At 45.1% G+C, this 18,598-nt stretch overlaps 1 protein-coding gene across 1 annotated transcript; it reads left to right on the top strand.

Annotated features, from left to right (window-relative positions):
- Positions 1-4,992: 4,992 nt before the first annotated feature.
- On the top strand, positions 4,993-16,852 carry C5AR1 (complement C5a receptor 1). Its single transcript, XM_019752586.3, has 2 exons — positions 4,993-5,117; positions 14,738-16,852. Exons 1-2 carry the CDS (start codon positions 5,115-5,117, stop codon positions 15,785-15,787), a joined length of 1,053 nt encoding a protein of 350 aa, XP_019608145.2. The 5' UTR covers positions 4,993-5,114; the 3' UTR covers positions 15,788-16,852.
- The last annotated feature ends 1,746 nt before the right edge of the window (positions 16,853-18,598 follow it).

Genomic DNA, 18,598 nt, shown 5'->3' with positions numbered 1-18,598 from the left:
GGAGGTAGTCCTAAACCCTTGGAATATCCTGCCTGATAAAAGTGTCTTTGTTTACTTATGGCCTTGGGCCATTCATGATAATCTAACAGTGTGCTGGAGGTGCTGGAGACCAAGATTACCACGTTGGTCACTAGCCAGGTCTACATGACCAAGTCCCAGCAAAAAGACTCACCAAAGCCTGGGCAAGCGTCCTGGTTGGCAGTACTCCATTTGTATTGTCACACATTGTTGCTGAGGATGAGCAGTCCGTGACTTCTCTGGGAGAGGACAAATGGACAACTGGAAGCTACGGGTATAGGACTTTCCTGGATGCTGCCCCATGTATCCCTTCCCTTGACTGATTTTAATCTCTATCCTTTTGATGTAATAAACTGTAACCATGAGCATAATAGCTTTCAGGCAGTTCTGGTAATCTTAGCAAATGATCAAACCTGAACGGGGTCTTGGGGACCCTCAAACTTGCAGTTGGTGTCAGAAGTGAGGGTGGTCTGGTGGGTTGTTCGTGTATCCCATAGTTGTCTGACTTAATAAATATTATTATTTGAATTGACATCCCTGTCTTCTGGAAAATGTAAGTATGTGTGAATTTTCTTTAGTAAACCAGAAGAAAATCATTAGCACATCCTTCTCCTCTCACACATGTTCCTCTGCTGAATTTCTTATTTACACAATAATAAGATTGTCTTATTTAAATTAAAGCTACCCTTCTTGATGTTGTTTGTGACTGATTTCTAGTTGTCGTCTAATAGCTATTTTTCCATTTGTTCACTAGAATAGAGTTTTAACAGGACACAGCAACACCCAGCTGAAGACCAGATTCCAGCCTTCCTTGTAGCTAGGTGTGGCCAGGTGACGACGTTCTAGCCAACGGGCTGTGACTGGGAAGCAAAGTGTGCCACTTCTGAGTCTCATCCATAAAACCTTGGACATCTACACTGCTGACTCCTTTTTCTCTTTCTATTGGGATGTAGTGGGAGCTCAAATAGCCACCTTACACCCCAAAGTAGAAGCCATGAGTTGCATATGGTATGTGAGAGAAAAATGAACCTAAGGGTAACACTCACAAGTGGCTCTCCTTGTCAAATTATGTGTGTGTCCTGGCATGGGGCTCTAACTACCTGAAAAGGGCACCTCTTTGTAATTCACACAAAGGCTCATGGTGGCTCTAGAGCAGTGTTGTCCTATAAAAATACATATAATGTGATCCACAAATGCAAGCTTCAGAGGTAATCAGAAAATTTCTAGGGGCCGGCCCGGTGGCTCAGGCGGTTAGAGCTCCGTGCTCCTAACTCCAAAGGCTGCCAGTTCGATTCCCACATGGGCCAGTGGGTTCTCAACCACAAGGTTGCTAGTTCAATTCCTTGAGTCCCACAAGGGATGGTGGGCTCTGCCCCCTGCAACTAAGATTGAACACGGCACCTTGAGCTGAGCTGCCTGCCGGATGGCTCAGTTGTTGGTTGGAGCGCGGGCTCTCAACCACAAGGTTGCCAGTTCGATTCCTCGACTCTCACAAGGGATGGTGGGCAGCACCCCCTGCAACTAAAATTGAACACGGCACCTTGAGCTGAGCTGCCGCTGAGCTCCTGGAGGGCTCAGTTGGTTGGAGTGTGTCCTCTCAACCACAAGGTTGCTGGTTCGACTCCCGCAAGGGATGGTGGGCTGCGCCCCCTACAACTAGCAACGTCAACTGGACCTGGAGCTGAGCTGCGCCCTCCACAACTAAGACTGAAAGGACAACAACTTGAAGCTGAACAGCACCCTCCACAACTATGATTGAAAGAACAACAACTTGACTTGGGAAAAAAAAAAAAAACGTCCTGGAAGTACACACTGTTCCCCAATAAAGTCCTGTTCCCCTTCCCCTTTTTTTTTTTTAAAAAAAAAAGAAAGAAAAAAATTCTAGTAGTTGCATTAAAAAGGTAAAAAGAAATAGATGAAATAATAATAGTAGCATATTAATATGGTTATATATTAGATTAATATCAATGATATTAATGATATATTAATATATTATAGTCATAGTAATGTTAATTTACATATTTATATTATATTGTTACAATGATCTTTAATGTGTAATAACAATATTATAATTAATAATATATTTTGCTTAACCCAATTTGTCCAAAATATTATTATTATATTGTTTTTATAAAAGTTCATGAATTTTTCTTTTTTTTAAATTTTATTGGGGAATATTGGGGAACAGTGTGTTTCTCCAGGGCCCATCAGCTCCAAGTCATTGTCCTTCAATCTAGTGGTGGAGGGCGCAGCTCAGTTCCAAGTCCAGTTGCCGTTTTCAATCTTTAGTTGCAGGGGACGCAGCCCACCATCCCATGTGGGAATTGAACTGGCGACCCTGTTGTTCAGAGCTCGCGCTCTAACCAACTGAGCCATCTGGCCACCCCTAAACAAAATGTTATTTTAATATGAAATACAACATAAAAATTATTGAGATTTTTTACAATCTTTTCTTTTTTTGCAGGAAGTCTTTGAAATCTGAAGTGTGTGTACTCACAGCACATCTCAATTCGGACTCACAACATTTCAATTAGTTGCCACATGTGGCTGATGGCTGCTGTATTAGTCAGCACAGGTCTGGGTCTTGCATAAGAGGATAAAAAAACACCAGCATTAGGGTTACAATTTCATTTCTAGAGAGTTATCTTCCATAAATACTTGTACCACAGGCACCAGGATGTATTTACGAGGTGTTCACTATGGTATGAACAAAAATATTGAAAACCACCTAAAGTTTTAGCCATGTGAAAGTGGTTAAATAAGCAGGTTTCAAATGAACAATGGATTTATTATGCTATTAAAGTGAAACAAGGTGTTTTAAAATGTACTTACAAAAACATTCTGAAAAAAAGTAGTGATGCAACGACATTATTGGAACCATTGATGAAGTTTGAACGAGGACCACAGATTACATAATGGTGGTGTACCAGTGTCACATTTCCTTATTGCAAAAGCTCACTGACTATGACAAAACACTCTTGCTCTCCAAGAGATACACTGAAGCATGATGAAGCAAAGAGGCATGATGTTTCCAATTTACTCTCAAATGATTCAGGGAAATGCACAATAGATATATAGATACAGATATGTAGATATATAGATATAGACATAGACGTCTTGTATTAGTTTCCTAGGGCTTGCCAACCCCCACAATTGCATGAGGCAATTCCTTAAAGCAAATCTCTCTCTCTCCCATTAGTTCTGTTTCTCTGGAGAACCCTGGTTGATACCCGCTCCACCCTCACAAGTATACAGTAGGAGCATACTAAAGACAAAGGGCCAATGCAAAAATGAAGGACTCTAGGTAAAGGGCATATAGGAGTTGCTTTTATTCTCCTTGCTATTTCCCTTTAAGTTTGAAATTATATCAAAATAAAACGTTGCAAAAAAGTTATTCTGAGAAGGGATTCATAACTTCACCAAGGGTTCAGGGCAGAGAAAATGTGAAGAATTCATGATTTAAGGCAATACGCAACTTTGGTCCAAAATCCTAAAATATCAAGAGGATATAGCCTGGTGTTATGCGTCTCTCTCAACTCAAGCGCCCCCTTGAGGTCAGAGTCGGTATAACAACACCCCATTCTTACCAGCACCAAATCCCCACAAATCTATCTTCAAAATCCTTGCTGAGTAATGTGGACCATACACATGGCTTCATTTAGTAGAACTAAAAGCTTGATGAACATCGTACCCCAGCATGTCCGTACTCAATTACAAATACCACATTTTAAAAAATCTGGGTGAATACACACCAAACTGCTAGCAGGAATTTCAGAAAGGTGCTATCAGGGGCTTTCTCAAAGCATTTTTTGTTTTTTGGGTGGGGGGAGTGCATTTCTGAATTGTTCAAATGTTTGCAATGTACATGGATTACTTTTGTAATGAAAAGAAAGCTTGACCTTTCCAAATCGGAAGTTGCTGTGGAAAAATACTATTTGTGTGGGAAGAATGTGGGTGGTAGGTTGTAGAAATGCAGAACAGCGTGGGGACATGAGACTGAGTCCGTGCTCCTCACCATAGTCAGTCTCATTGTGGTGGGCTGAAGAGCGGGTCCCACAGATGTCCACATCCTAATTCCTGGAACCTGTGGCGTGACCTTATGTAGCAGAAGGGACTTTGCAGATAAATCAAGGATCTTGCAATGGGAGATTATCCTGGATTTCCAGGGGGACCCTCAATGTAATTACAGGGATGCTTATATGAGGCGGGCGGGGGGGGGATTTGTGACACACAGCAGGAAAGAAGGACACGTGACCATAGAGGCAGAGACGGGAGTGACGACCATTAGCCAAGGAATGGGGCAGAGGCAGGAACAGATCCTCGTCCAGAGCCTACGGAGGGAGTGTGGTCCTGCCCACCCCTTGATTTCGCTCATTGGGCCTCCAGAACTATGAGAGGATACTTTTCTGTTGTTTTTCGCCACTCAATTTGGGGCAATTTGTTACAGCAACAATGGGACCCTAATCTAGGCTCCTTCCTCAATCCAGGTTCCAGCACACTTCCATGAGAACTCAGAATGAAGCTGGAGAGGATGATTGTGGCTGGGGTAGGGTGGGGTGGGGTGCCAAATTCAAAGCCCCAGGGAGGAAGATTTAACAGTCCCCAAGCCCTGGGCCACTTCCACACACCTGCTTTGCTTCTCTGGGCCTCCAAGTAACCTGGTTGGGTGGCTGGGCTCAACAGCCCCGCTTCCCAGGACGCCAGGGGAGTTTAAGCCAGTCGGACCCCTGAGCTTTTCCACAGCTGCCTGGGGCCCTAGAAAGAAAGAGAGAGATGGCCACAAATGGGAAACCAAGGCCCAGAGAGGGGTCAAGTCTGTATTGGAGCAGGGGGTCTCTCATCTGGCTTCCTCTCTCCTTGGACCGGAAGGGAACTTCCTCAGTTTACCTAGCCCTGGCTTCACTCCTCTGACTCCCTTCTGTGCCCACAGAAGGAGCCCCAGCCGGGATGCCCAGTGTGCAGACCAATGAGAACCTTAGAGGAGAGAGACGGGTCATTTCCTTCCTGGCTATCTGCACCCTCCCTTGGGGTTTTAAAAACCACAGCCCTCAGGCATGAGGGACCTTTGATCAGCGGGAAACTCGGGAGAACTGAAGATGGTGAGTCTACAAGGGGTGTGGGTACAGGAACCCTCTACCTCGCCCTCTCCTCTCTGGGCCCCCCTGCTCCTTGCTGTCTCTCTCTCCCCTTCCTCTTTCTCCCTGTCCTCCATCTCCCCCTTCTTCCCTCACCCCCATCTCAGACTCTCCCACTCCTGGCTGGGGTGCAGCTGAGGAGTAAGTTTGTCAAGGAGTCACTGCAAGGCCATGGGCTGGAATCCAAAGGTTCTCCAGGGCAGGAAATGTGTGCGTTGGATCATGTAAGATGACTTCCTTCCTCTAGTGGAGAGATCCAGGAAGGATCTGGGCAGCGGGAATGGCAGGAGCGAAAGTAGGGAGATGGGGAGGAAACCAGTTTGGAAGAACGGTCCAGTTAACTCCTCGGGGTGGTCAGGTGTTCTGGATTGTAGAGATGGGTAAACTGAGGCAGGAGCAGAGATGGCCCGGGTCTGTCAGTAGTTGGTGGCAGAACCAGACTGTCCCATGGGTTCTGTGAGCGTCAGAGGGAGACGGTGTCCAGGCTACATGAGGTCCCCTTGCGCACCTGTGCCCTGAGGCCTGCAGCCAAGTGAGCAGGCTCTGATTTAGCCCTGCTGGGCTGGATGGTCTCACCTTCATGTGGGTGAAAGGGGAAACGGGAGAACACACTGGCTGAACCAGGAAGGGGACTGGCATTGCTTCATTGCCCTCACCCCACTTCTGAAACCTGGTTTGAGCCAACAGGACTTCAGAATAGAGCCCACGATTAGCTTGACTTCTCTTTCTTTCTATAAAGTAGTGCCAGTTACCACTGGGTATTCAGTGAAAAGTCACTCTCTCTGACCTCCCCAGGGTCTCAGGTTCTTCATCACCACCCCGGAGGTGACCGGAGGCACCAGTTTGTGGTGGATCCTTCCAGAAACAATCCATAGGTGCTCAAGGATGATGCATAGGGAACGAAGTGAGGAGTGATTTGACAGGGGGTCAAATTAAAACAGGGCTCAAATTCTGCCTGTCTGTGGAATAGCTGAGGGGACTTGCCTTTTCTGGGTCTTCTTCTCCTTATCTTTAAGATGGGGATAAAAATCCTACAGAATTAGAACCTACATCATAGTGATAACGAAAAACATGGACTAAGTGTTGCTAAGAGAGTCAGTTAAATTTAGAATCTGGACCTCTTAGGGAAGGGGCCTGGGTCCATCTCTTGCCTTGGTTCTCAGAGCTGCTATTAATTGCTAAGCTCAGCTCAAGGCCCAGCCATAAACAGCCTGGAACAGCAGCGGGAGTCACCCGTGGACTTGACCTCCTCCTCATAGTTTTTCACCCTCCTCATGTACATATTGGAACTAACCCAGCCCTGTGAACTCAGCCAACCATCCTGTCTTCCTTTTCATGAAAGAATTACACTTTGTGGTTTTTAGCTTTATAAACTTGCCTTTCTTTGTTCTCTCTGGAGACCAGTTTAGGTTGCTTTCTGAATTTGCATCTCTGGCGTTGCAACTCCTTTTGCTCAAAGAAATGCTTTTTATTCTTTATTAGAGCCTGAACCTTTTTTGGGGGGCGGGGGAGAGTGGTTGACAACAGGATTGTTAAATTAAATGAGATAATACATGGAAACCTCTTACAACGGTGCTTTGCCAACAGCTGATGCTCAATGCAGGTAACATTATCCTTCCTCCAGCCACTGCAAATAGAACTCTTTCACACATTATCTTAACATCTTGCTTTTTTCATGAATATCATATATTATTAACCAGCATTTATTGAATGCCTGCTGTATGCCAGGCACTGTGCTATGCACTTCACATTTACTAATTTCATCTTAACCGACGAGGAAGGTATTATTATTATCCCCATGTATTTCAAGGGAGTTGCCTCTTTCTTTTTATTAGCCGTATAATTTTTTAGTGGGAGTTCCCTATCAATGGAGATTTCGGTAGTTTCTAATATTTTATCTTTAAAATGAAAATTATGTCTTCGGACCCACATCTGGGTTTCCAGAACACTGGCAATGCTTCTTCTAACAGATATTGCCAAACGTTATACCAACTTACATTTCACATCCACAGTGCACGAGAGTTTCTATCTGTCTACACCTTCATCTGCAGTATATCACGTTTGTTTTTGCCAACCTGAGAAACAGTTCTTTGCATCCACAAGAATCTGGAGGCTGGTCTTTTGCACGTGATTTTCAAAATATGAGTGTGTATGTTTCTTAATGCTTAGGGATTTGGAAACACAAATGCTGTACACATTTAAGAAGATAAATCAGAACTGAGGTGCCCACTGCCACCTTGTATCCCACTGCTCAGAGGACACAGTCTAGAATGGTTTTAGGTGGGTCTGGGGGTGGATTGTTTAAAGACGTTGTGTCCATGTAGGAATGGGGGGGAATGTTCCAGAAAAAAAGCAGAACTTGCCTTTCGTGTGTTACTGTCTCTGACACCAGGGATGAGAACTCTCTCCATGCAGACCGTAACCTTTTCGAGGGCACATACCAGGAACCAATCTACTAGCCAGTTAATATTTATGCAATGAAGAAATACTCGTAGAATCTTCTTAGACTCCCAGAATTGTAGAACCACAAATCCTTTTCTATATTCTACATAATACCCATTTTTTGGAATGGTCAGTGCACTCCTGGTATGGTTGCACATACAAGCAGAACAAAAGCACATACGGTGAAAAGCTGCCTTCTGATGCCGGACCCATCCCCTACTTCCCCTCCCCAAGGGGGACCACTATTACAAGTGTCCTCTGTCTGCTTCCGTAGCTAGACTGTGCAACACACACACACACACACACACACACACACACACCCAGAATGAGAGAGAGAGAGACAGAGAGAGAGACAGAGAGAGACAGAGAGAGACAGAGAGAAAGAGAGAGAGAGAGAGAGAGGTGAGTTTCCTCTTTTGTTTGTTTTACACATTGTCTGGTCCTTGCTTTTTCTATTTCACCTTGGAGCCCTTCCATATCAGTGCATAAGCTTCTTCATTCTTTTTAATAGTTACATAGTATTCTGTTGCCTGGATGTGCCATCATTAATTTAGCCAGTCCCCTCTTGCTGGACACTTTGGTTATGTCCAGTCTCTAGTGATGCTGCAAAAGCCAGACTTTGCAAGCCATTTGCAAGCCATTTGCAAAGTCTCAGATGGAAACCACCAAGTGTTTGAATCAGCATATTTTCTCTGTACTCATAAGAGGAAATGGCAGTGAGCTCATTCCAGGAAAGAAGTTTTGTCATCTGATGAGAGGAGGGATAAAGAGTGTGTGTAGGAGGCATGGAGCTTTTTTTGGGGTCTGACTCATTCTGCAGCCAAGGATGGCAGAGAGCTTGTGAAGTCAGCAGAGGAAAAGTTAGCCTCATGTCTCCCACCCAAGGAGGACATTTAAAATATTTGACAACTTGCAGAGCCCCCCTAAGCAGGGTCTGGGGCCTCCGGCCGTGCCTGGCATTAACCATTCAGTGACTGGAGCAGGGGGACCTGGAGGGAAAGGATCCCAGAGTAGCCGGGGTGCTGGTGGGGGGAATGACAGGGGGAGATGGCTCAGGGCAAGCGCTATTTACCAATGAAAATATTTCAACAATTTTAACTTCCTATTTTGAAATATTTTCACACTTACAGAGAAATTGCAAGAATAGTACAAAGAACTTCCATATACTCTTAACCCAGCTTCTCCAAATTTGCCCTATCTGTTATATCTATCTATCTATCTATCTATCTATCTATCTATCTATCTATCTATCTATCTATCTATCTATCATCTATCATCTACCATCTTTATTCTGAACCGTTTGAGAGTAAGCTGCAGGCATTATGCCCCTTTGCATCTAAATGCCCCAGTGTCTGTTTCTCAAGGACGGGACAGTCACTACGTGAGCACAGCGCAATTACCATTGTCAGGAAATTTAACATTCCATGCAGTGCTAGTATCTCGTCTACAGACCATATTCAAACTTGTCCAATTGTCCAAATAATGCCCTGTAGAGTGAATTTCTTTTTCCCGTTCCAGGCTCCAGGCCAGGCTGTCACATTGAGTTTGGTGGTCCTGGCTCCTTAGTTCCCATTCATCTGGGACAGTCCTGCAGCCCTTCCTTGTCTTTATGACACTGGCATTTTTTTTTTTTTTAATTGAGTAAAATTCACCTAATATATAATTTGCCATTTTAAAGCAGACACTTCAGTGGCGTTTAGTACACTCACAATGTTGTGCCACCACCACCTCTATTTAGTTCCAGAACATTTTTGGCACCCTCAAAAAGAAACCCCACACCTATGAAACAGTCACTCCCTATTTCCCCTCCCCCAGCCCCTGGCAACCACTAACCCACCTTCTGTCTCTGGATTTGCCTGTTCTGGACATTTCATATTCATGGAATCCTGCAACATGTGGCCTTCTGTGTGTGACTTCTCTCACTCGGCGTAGTGTTTTCGAGCCTCATCTACTCTGTATTTTGTATCAGGGCTCCATTCCTCTCCCCCGCTTCCTCCTCCTCATCCCCCACTCTGGTTCAAGCCGTTGTTTCTCAGTCTAGTTCTGTAGGACACAGCTCCCTGGCCCATGCTGGTATATGAGCCTTGTGCCCCCCGCTGAGGCAGTCGGTTGCCAGTTGTCAGTTGGCCGTCACAGCAGCTCTTGGCCGCTCATGATGGCTGCCGGCTACTCACACTGGCCACCAGCCGTTCATGGCAGCACACGGTAGCCCACAGCAGCACACAGCAGCCCACGGCAGCTCACGCTGACCTCCGGCTGCTCACAGCAGCCCAGCTCCAGGGAGAGTTGTTCACAATCTTAGCTGTAGAGGGTGCGGCTCACTGGCCCATGTGGGAATCGAACCAGCAACCTTGGTGTTAGGAGCACAGAGCTCCAACCACCTGAGCCACCTGGCCGGCCCCCATTCTTTGTTTTTCTTTTTTTAAAAAAGAAATGTAATGTGTCAACCATTTTTTTTATTGGGGAATATTGGGGAACAGTGTGTTTCTCCAGGGCCCATCAGCTCCAAGTCGTTGTCCTTCAATCTAGTTGTGGAGGGTGCAGCTCACTGGCCCATGTGGGAATTGAACTGGCAACTCTGTTGTTCAGAGCTCGAGCTCTAACCAACTGAGCCACCTGACCGCTCCCCCGCATTCCTTTTCTATGGCTGAATAATATTTCACTGTGAGGATAGAACACTCCCTACTCATCAGCCAATACTGACGTTCTCCCTTGAATATATATATTTTTTAATTTTATTGAGGAATATTAGGGGACAGTGTGTTTCTCCAGGGCCCATCAGCTCCAAGTCATTGTCCTTCAATCTAGTTGTGGAGGGTGCAGCTCAGCTTCAAGTCCAGTTGCCGTTTTCAATCTTTAGTTGCAGGGGGCGCAGCCCAGCATCCCAGGTGGGAATTGAACGGGCAACCTTGTCGAACCGGCAACCCTGTTGTTCAGAGCTCGTGCTCTAACCAACTGAGCCATCTGGCCGCCCCCTCCTTTGAATAATTTAATCACTGATATGTCTCTACCAGCAAGTACCCCTTACCATCAGCTTGGCCGACCTTCGGGCAACATAAAGGGATGAGAAACAGAAGATTGGTTCAGAGAAAGAGCTCAGCTCCTCAATAATCATAATATCGATAAGTGATAATAGCCTTGGCGGCCATTCCTTGTCCCCCTTCTCTATGCCAGGCATGCTGCTAGGTGCTTGAACGTTTCTTATTTTATTTAATCCATGAGGTGGGTGTTTCAGTGGGTATAAACCTCAGCCTGCAAATTCAGGTGTACTAAAAATACAGCTCTGAATATTTCTGTAATGAGACCTTCGATTTCTCTCTGTCTCCTTTCCCTGGGTGGGTGACAAAATGGCCTTCAGAGATGGGCTAGCTCCAAGGGCCCCAGAGCTCTCCCCTGAACGGTCCTTACCCTGTCCAGAGTCTGTCCTTGGAGATGGTCAGCAGCAGCCTGCCTGGGTTTGTATCCCACTCTGTACAGGTTTGAATTCCTATCTATGTGACCTGGAACAGGCTACTGCTCCTTCTGGTGCCTCTGTTTCCTCATCAATAAAATGGGCATAGGAATAGAACCTACTTGTAGGGTTGTGGTCAGGTTTGAAAGACCCAAGGTCATGCCTGGCACAAAGTAGGTGCTCAAAAAATACTGCTTTAATGTGATCTTTCCATTCCCTGCACAAAGATTTTCCTGCTATGTCTGGTGCCTGTGGGGCCCTGGCTTGCCGACAAGGTCCTCTCCAGCCTAGCTGCCACCCTCGGCACCCTTTCTCTCATGGGGGGTGGGTGCATAACACTTCTGGCAGCTCTGTCTGCGAAGACGTGTTCAGGACCCCTCTGTTCTTTATTTTATTTTATTATGGAAAATTTCAAACACAGAAAAGTGGAGAGAATGATATTGTGAACCCAAGGGCACCTATCACCCAGCTTCAACAGTTATAAACACTTTGACATTCTTAGTCGTCCAGAGTCCTCCGTCCCTCCCTCCTTCCTTTCTCTCTCCCTCTCTTTGGCTGGAGACTTTTAAAGCAAAACCAAGACATCCCGTTTTACCAGCTACGTATCTCTACCTGAAACAGCCTTCTTCCTCCTTTTATTTATTTTTTAGCATAAACACAATACCATATCACCCTCAATAAAACTGGCACTGATGTCTTGCTATTGTCTAACATCCAGTCTGTTTCTAAATGTCCCAGATTGTCTCAGAAATGTCTTATTTTCCCGTTGATTATTCCACTCAGGATCCAAGTGACGTCTCCATATTGCCTTTGGTTGATGGGCCTCTTAAATCTCTCTTTAACCCATGACACTTCCCTTTCCTTTTGTAAACAGGCCATTTACTTGTGGGAGAAACCCGACCCTTTGTCCTGTCGAGTTTCCCTCCGCCTGATTGGGTTGATTTCATCCCTGTGGTGTTATTCATTGTATGCCTCTCTCCCCTGCTTTTCCTGTAAACTGGTAGTTTTAGATCTAGAACCTTGGTTAGATTCACGTTCGATTTTTAAAAAAAATTACTTTGTAGGTGGTACTGGGTCTTTCCTACTGCATCACATTATATAGAACAGAATGTCTGATTGCCTCTCTTCCCAGGGTGCTGATGCCGATTGGTGGGTTTGGGGCGCCAGCCCGACCCATTAATTGTAGAATTCCCATCAATTTTTCACCTGATGGTTTCAATCAGTTGTCGGGGACCATCCTGCAGTTCCATTCTTTCTTTGATTCTATCATTCCTCCCATAGGTAGCATTCTTAGATTCTTCTCTAAAGAACGACCGTCCCATGTTACCTTTTTGTTTCCCTGAAATATACTCTGTATAGAAATGGCAGGATGTAGGCTTGATTCCTTCCCTTTCCAGAACAAAAAGATGACCAATGGGTTTGTTTGTTCTAATTATCAGTATGAACTCGTAGCTCTTTATCTACTGATGTGCTTCACCCTACCACAGTTATTTTTATTATTAGATACTCAGATTGCCCTGTCTTTGACTAGTGGGAGCCGTTTCAAGCTCTCTCTCGTGTACCCATTACAAATTTCCTTACTTTCCAGTATGAGATGTATTGGGCTCCTCTTGTACATTTCCTGTCCCAGAACAGGAGTCAGCCCTTCCCCAAGGAGACCTGACTCCTTTGAATGACAAATGGTAATTAGAGACCATAATCTTTGGTCTTTACCTCACATCCTTCTCTGTTCCTCTCACCCCTTCTGCCCTCCCTCCAGCGAAGTAAAGATCGCTTTCGTATTCCCATTTCTCACTCTTCTTCTTGTTGTCCCCAAATATTTTCTCTCTGCTCTGAGACTGAGGTTTTGGAATGACGACCATGAAAACCAGCAGGCTGCTAGGAGTTAACTCAGAAAGAAATGGAGGCACAGAGCAAGTCATGGAATTTGCTGAGGGCCATGCAGGTTTCAAGTAGAACAGTTGGGATCTGAGCTGAGCTATCCTGGAACCCAGGGCATCAGGACACATTGCACCATATCTACACTTAACAGAATATCCTCCTGTTGCCTGAACCAAGTTGAAAAAGTAAATAAAGCTCTACCAACCGCCCCCCCAAAACCCCCCCCCCACAAACCTCCAAAATCCCAACAGCACGACTGCACATAAAACCCCATAGCGCCTGATATATTTTCATGCACACTGTCATCCTGCAAAGAGCTGCCCAGCTGGGAGTGTAATCTGTGGGCTGAGCAGACGGTGCCCCTTGTATAATAACGCAGCCTCATAAAACGAATAAACAATTGCAGCAGCCTGTCTTTATTCAAACTTTTTCCCACTATAGATTCTTTTTTTAAAGCTTTAAAAATTTTTTTTTATTGGGGAATATTGGGGAACAGTGTGTTTCTCCAGGGCCCATCAGCTCCAAGTCATTGTCCTTCAATCTAGTTGTGGAGGGCGCAGCTCAGCTCCAAGTTCAGTTGCCGTTTTCAATCTTTAGTTCCAGGGGGCGCAGCCCACCATCCCATGTGGGAATTGAACCAGCAACCTTGTTGTTCAGAGCTCGCGCTCTAACCAACTGTGGATTTTTTTAAAAATTAAATTTATCGGGGTCACATTGGTTAATAACATATAAAGTTCAGGTGTACAACTTTGTAATATGACATCTATATACTCCATCGTGTGCTCACCACCTGAAGTCTAGTTTCCTTCCATTACCATATATTTGACTCCCTTTACCCTCTTTATCTTCCCCCACCCACCCCCTTTCCCCTCTGGTAACCGCCATTCTGTTGTCTATGTCTATGAGTTTGTTTTGTTTGGTTCGTTTGTTGCTTTCTGTTTTATATCATACATATCAGTGAAATCAGACTGTTCTCGTCCTTTTCCATTTGACTTATTTCACTTAGCATGATACTCTCAAGATCCATCCATGTTGATACAAATGGCAGTGTTTCATCTTTTTGGTGGCCGAGTAGTATTCCATTTTATAGATGTCCCACCTGTTCTTTCTCCAATCATCCATTGAAAGACAGTTGGGTTCTTTCCATGTCATGGCTGTTGTAAATGATGCTGCAATGAACGTGGGGGTGCATAGAGCTTTTCAAATAAGTGTTTTTGATTCTTTATTCTTTATATTATTTATCTTGATGACTGAGTTTTTTCAGTGCTCCATCGCCCCCCTGCCCCTTAAATGTTGTGCCTGAGTATGTGAGACCCTGTTCAACCACTGCCTTCTCTGGGTAACCACTCCCAGAGAACACAGAGCAGCCTCAGGGGGTGCAAGGCAGCAAAAGGGGGTGATGGTGGTGGTGGGTAACTCTCTAGTAATATCATCTCAGTTTGTTGGTGACATTAAAAATGTCTGAGAAGCAGTGTGTCACAGGCACTGACCCTTCAGAATGGGTTGTGACCACACGTGGCAACAGGCCTAGGCTTTAACCATTTGGTCGCTGGATCATGGGGGAAATCCAGGTACTTCAGGGAGAGGTGGCAGGGTGGCAGGGAGTCAAATCAGCATGGAAGGGTTTTCAGTACTTTAAAAAGTGGTGTGACACCCGACTGGCTCTCAGCCCTCAGCAGTCCCCCATTTCCCTAGAGAGACCTGAGGCTCAGAGGAGTGGAGTGATGGGCTCAAAACCATGTAGCTCTGATGGGCCCCCTGGCACCTGGCTGCAGACTCATACTCTCCCTGCCTCTCTGATTCCACCCAGGACTCTGTGGAAACTAGCACCATTGATTACAACGATTATGTCTCCCTGGACCCCGACATATCAGTGGATAACTCTTCCAACAGCAGCAGCCTGAGCGCTCCGAATGTGGTTGCCCTGGTGATCTTTGCAGCCGTCTTCCTGGTGGGACTGCCAGGCAATGCCCTGGTGGTCTGGGTGACAGGGTTCGAGGCCAAACGAGCCGTCAACGCCATCTGGTTTCTCAACCTGGCGGTGGCCGACCTTCTCTCCTGCCTGGCACTGCCCATCTTGTTCGTGAACATCGTCCAGGACGACCACTGGTTCTTGGATGACACTGCCTGCCACATCCTCCCCTCCCTCATCCTGCTGAACATGTACGCCAGCATCTTGCTTCTGGCCGTCATCAGCGCAGACCGCTTTCTGCTGGTGTTTAATCCTATCTGGTGCCAGAACTACAGAGGGGCCCACTTGGCCTGGATGGCCTGTGGTGTGTCCTGGGGCTTGGCCCTGCTGCTGACCATACCCTCCTTCATATATCGTAGAGTGCACAGAGAACCCTTTCCACCCAAGACATCGTGTGTTGTTGACTATGGCCGAGAGGATGTCTATAAAAAGAGGGGCGTGGCTCTGCTCCGGCTGGTCGTAGGCTTCCTGTGTCCGCTGGTCACACTTACAATCTGTTACACCTTCCTTCTGATCCGGACATGGAGCCGCAGTGCCACGCGCTCCACCAAGACACTCAAGGTGGTGGCAGCAGTGGTGATCAGCTTCTTCATCTTCTGGCTGCCCTACCAGGTGACAGGGGTAACGATCGTCTTCTTCCCCACGACCAGTGACACCTACAAAGTCACGTCCAGTTTGGATGCTCTGACTGTCTCCATTGCTTACATCAACTGCTGTATCAACCCCGTCATCTATGTGGTCGCCGCCCACGGCTTCCACTCCCGGTTCCTCAAGTCCCTCCCTTCCAGGCTCCGGAATATGTTGACCGAAGAGTCCATGGTTAGGGAGAGCAAGTCTTTCACGCTCTCCACGACGGATAACACAGCCCAAAAGAGCCAGGCGGTGTAAGGGGAGGCACGTGGCTGCACCACTCTTCTGGTCCATTCTCTTTCTGCTTATTTGAACTCAGCCCTGGGTTAGCTGGTATTGTTTTAGTGAACTCTTCTTCTTTTCCCAGGTGAAATCTCCTCATCCTTCCTCATTTCCAAGGTCAATACTTCCTTCTAGGGGCATGGAACCTTTCTTTTCATGCAAGGACATTGAAAACAAACAAAAAGCAATACACCTGGAGTACCCCCAGACAGAGACAGGTCTGCCCAGGCAGGGAGTGTGAATACAATACATTAGGTACATAGACTAGACAAAGAGAAACATTCTAACCTTTCAAATAATAGTTCTGTATTTATGAAATGCAGACTTGGGAAAAGAATGTTATCTGGCATTTCAAAAGTTATTCTCGTTTAGGACAAAGCGAAAGTCCATGGATCGACTAAGCTTTGATAAGTGAGTTGATTTCAAGAAAAACAGTAAGTTACAATGGTACTTAAATAAGTTTTGAAAAAGCTTTAAGTAAAAAGATGGTATGTGGTTATGGGGAAAAACAAGTGTGAGCAATATGTTTTGAAGGCTGACCGTGGTAGACATTGGTTGGGTATCTCCAGACAACGGGGTCACAAAGGAATTTTACTTTTATTTTGTAAGCTACTGTTTGTTTGCACTTACAAATAATTAAACCTTTTATTTTGACTTTATTGTAGACTTATGTCCAGTTGTAAATAATAACATAGAGGGGTCTTGCGCTGGTGACCTATTTCCCTCAATAGAAACATCTTGCAAAACGACATTACGCAGCCGCAACCGGGATGTTGACATTGATACAGTACAGGGACAGGACACTTTCATCACCAGCAGGATCCCTCATGATCCCTTCTTCTAGCCACCCCACTTCCCTCCAGCACCCCCAGCCAGTCCTGAACCACCAGCAACCATGAACTGCTCTCCATCTCTGTAATTTTTGCCCTTTCAAGAATGTTGTATCAGTGGAATCCATACAGCATGTAAGTTTTTGACTGTTTAAAAAGCTAGCATCCGTCACTTGAACAGTGAAAATAAAAATAAAAATAAATGTTGAAATGTTGTTATGTATACTTGACGTCACAACCTTTCTGCTTAGTGTTTTGTGTGTGCGTGGGGGGGGATTGGCTAGAAATAGTGTGTGGACCAGCGCTGTCCAACAGAAATGTGGTGTGAACCACGTCAGTGGTTTTAAATTTTCTAGTAGCCACATTAAAAAATTAAAAAGAAACAGATGAAATAATAATAATAATATATTTAATAATGTAATATAATGATATTGTATTAACAATGACATGAATGCTAATTATATTATATGAATATTATATATTATACGATTATGTGTTATGATTATATATTATCTGAACAATATATTATATAGTAATTTTATAATATAGAAATATATAACTATATTATATAATGTAGAAAATTAGAACACACACACACAAAAAAAGAAAATTAGAACACATACTATACTATAGTCATGTATATATGTATTAACATAGTATAGTAATATTAATGCTATTAATATGATATATTTATATTAGATTGCTATATTTAATATATAAAATAATAATAATATAGTAACATATTTTTCTTTATATAGCCAAAATATTTTTATTTCAACATATAATCAATGTGAAAAACTATTAACGAGATCTTTTACATTCTTTTTTTTTTTTTTGGTACCAAGTCTTCAAAATCCTGTGTGTATGTTGCACCCACAGCACAGCTCAATTCGGACTGGCCCATTTCAAGCGCTCAGGAGGCACTCAGGGCTCATGGCCACCAAGTTAGATGTCATAGGTATTGACCCCCTCCCTGCTCTTTGCAAAAGCAGGAGGAGTGCAGTGGAGGGAACAGCCTAGAGCATGGGGCGCCCGCCAGGCTGGGTTCTTGCCTGAGGCTGCACTGCCACGTCTGCCTTGGGTACAACTTTTATTTAAAGATGCTGTCTGACGTAGAGGGAAAACTGAGGGTTGCTAGATGGGAGGGGGGTGTGGATAAGGGGGAAGGTGAGGGGATTAGAAAGCACAATCGGTAACCACAAGATGGCCACAAGGATACGAAAGTCAATTTGGGGAATGTAATCAATAATGTTGTAAAGATTTTGTAGGGTATCCGATGGACACTTGTCTCATTAGGGAGACCACCTCAGGGATGATGTAGATGCCTGATCACTGCACTATACACCTGAAGCTGAAACTGAACAATAATGAATGTCAACTACAATTTTATATATATATATTTACAAGAAGTGGAGTACAGTATTAGGAACAGAGACAGTGGAAATATAATGGCTGTATGTGATGTCAGAGGGGTAGTAGATGGGGGGAGGGGGGTTATCACTGGGTGAGGGATATAAATGATCGATGTCTATTACATTGTTTTGTACATCTGAAATTAAAAAAAAAAAAAAAGAAAAAGATGCTGTCTGAGCACCTAGATGGACAGGTGCTGTGCTGTGCCTCCAGAAAACATTGGTTCCTGTGCAGAGCCCCTGGCAACAAGGTCGTTAAGGAGAAGACCTGAGCCCAACTACCTTCAGGTCTGGATGGCGGTCACCTGGTAGCCCCTGGGAAGACCCTCGTGATCCCGGATGTCCCTTCTCCCTTGACTGCCAGCATCCCTCCTGCTGCCTTCCTCCTAGGCTGGCTCCAGGCCTGGCTGGTTCTCTTTCTGTGCGTCTCACTCTCTCTGTCTCTGTCTTTCTTTGTCTGTCTCTATCTCTGTCTGTCTCTGCATGTGTCACTCTTGGTGTCTCTGTCTCTCTGCCTCTGTGTGCTCACTCTCTGCCTCCTCTAC

This window comes from Rhinolophus sinicus, chromosome 8, assembly GCF_057876585.1.
Source record: "Rhinolophus sinicus isolate RSI-liver-muscle chromosome 8, RSI-T2T, whole genome shotgun sequence".
NCBI lineage: Eukaryota > Metazoa > Chordata > Mammalia > Chiroptera > Rhinolophidae > Rhinolophus > Rhinolophus sinicus.
This window is presented reverse-complemented; position numbering and strand designations above follow the sequence as displayed.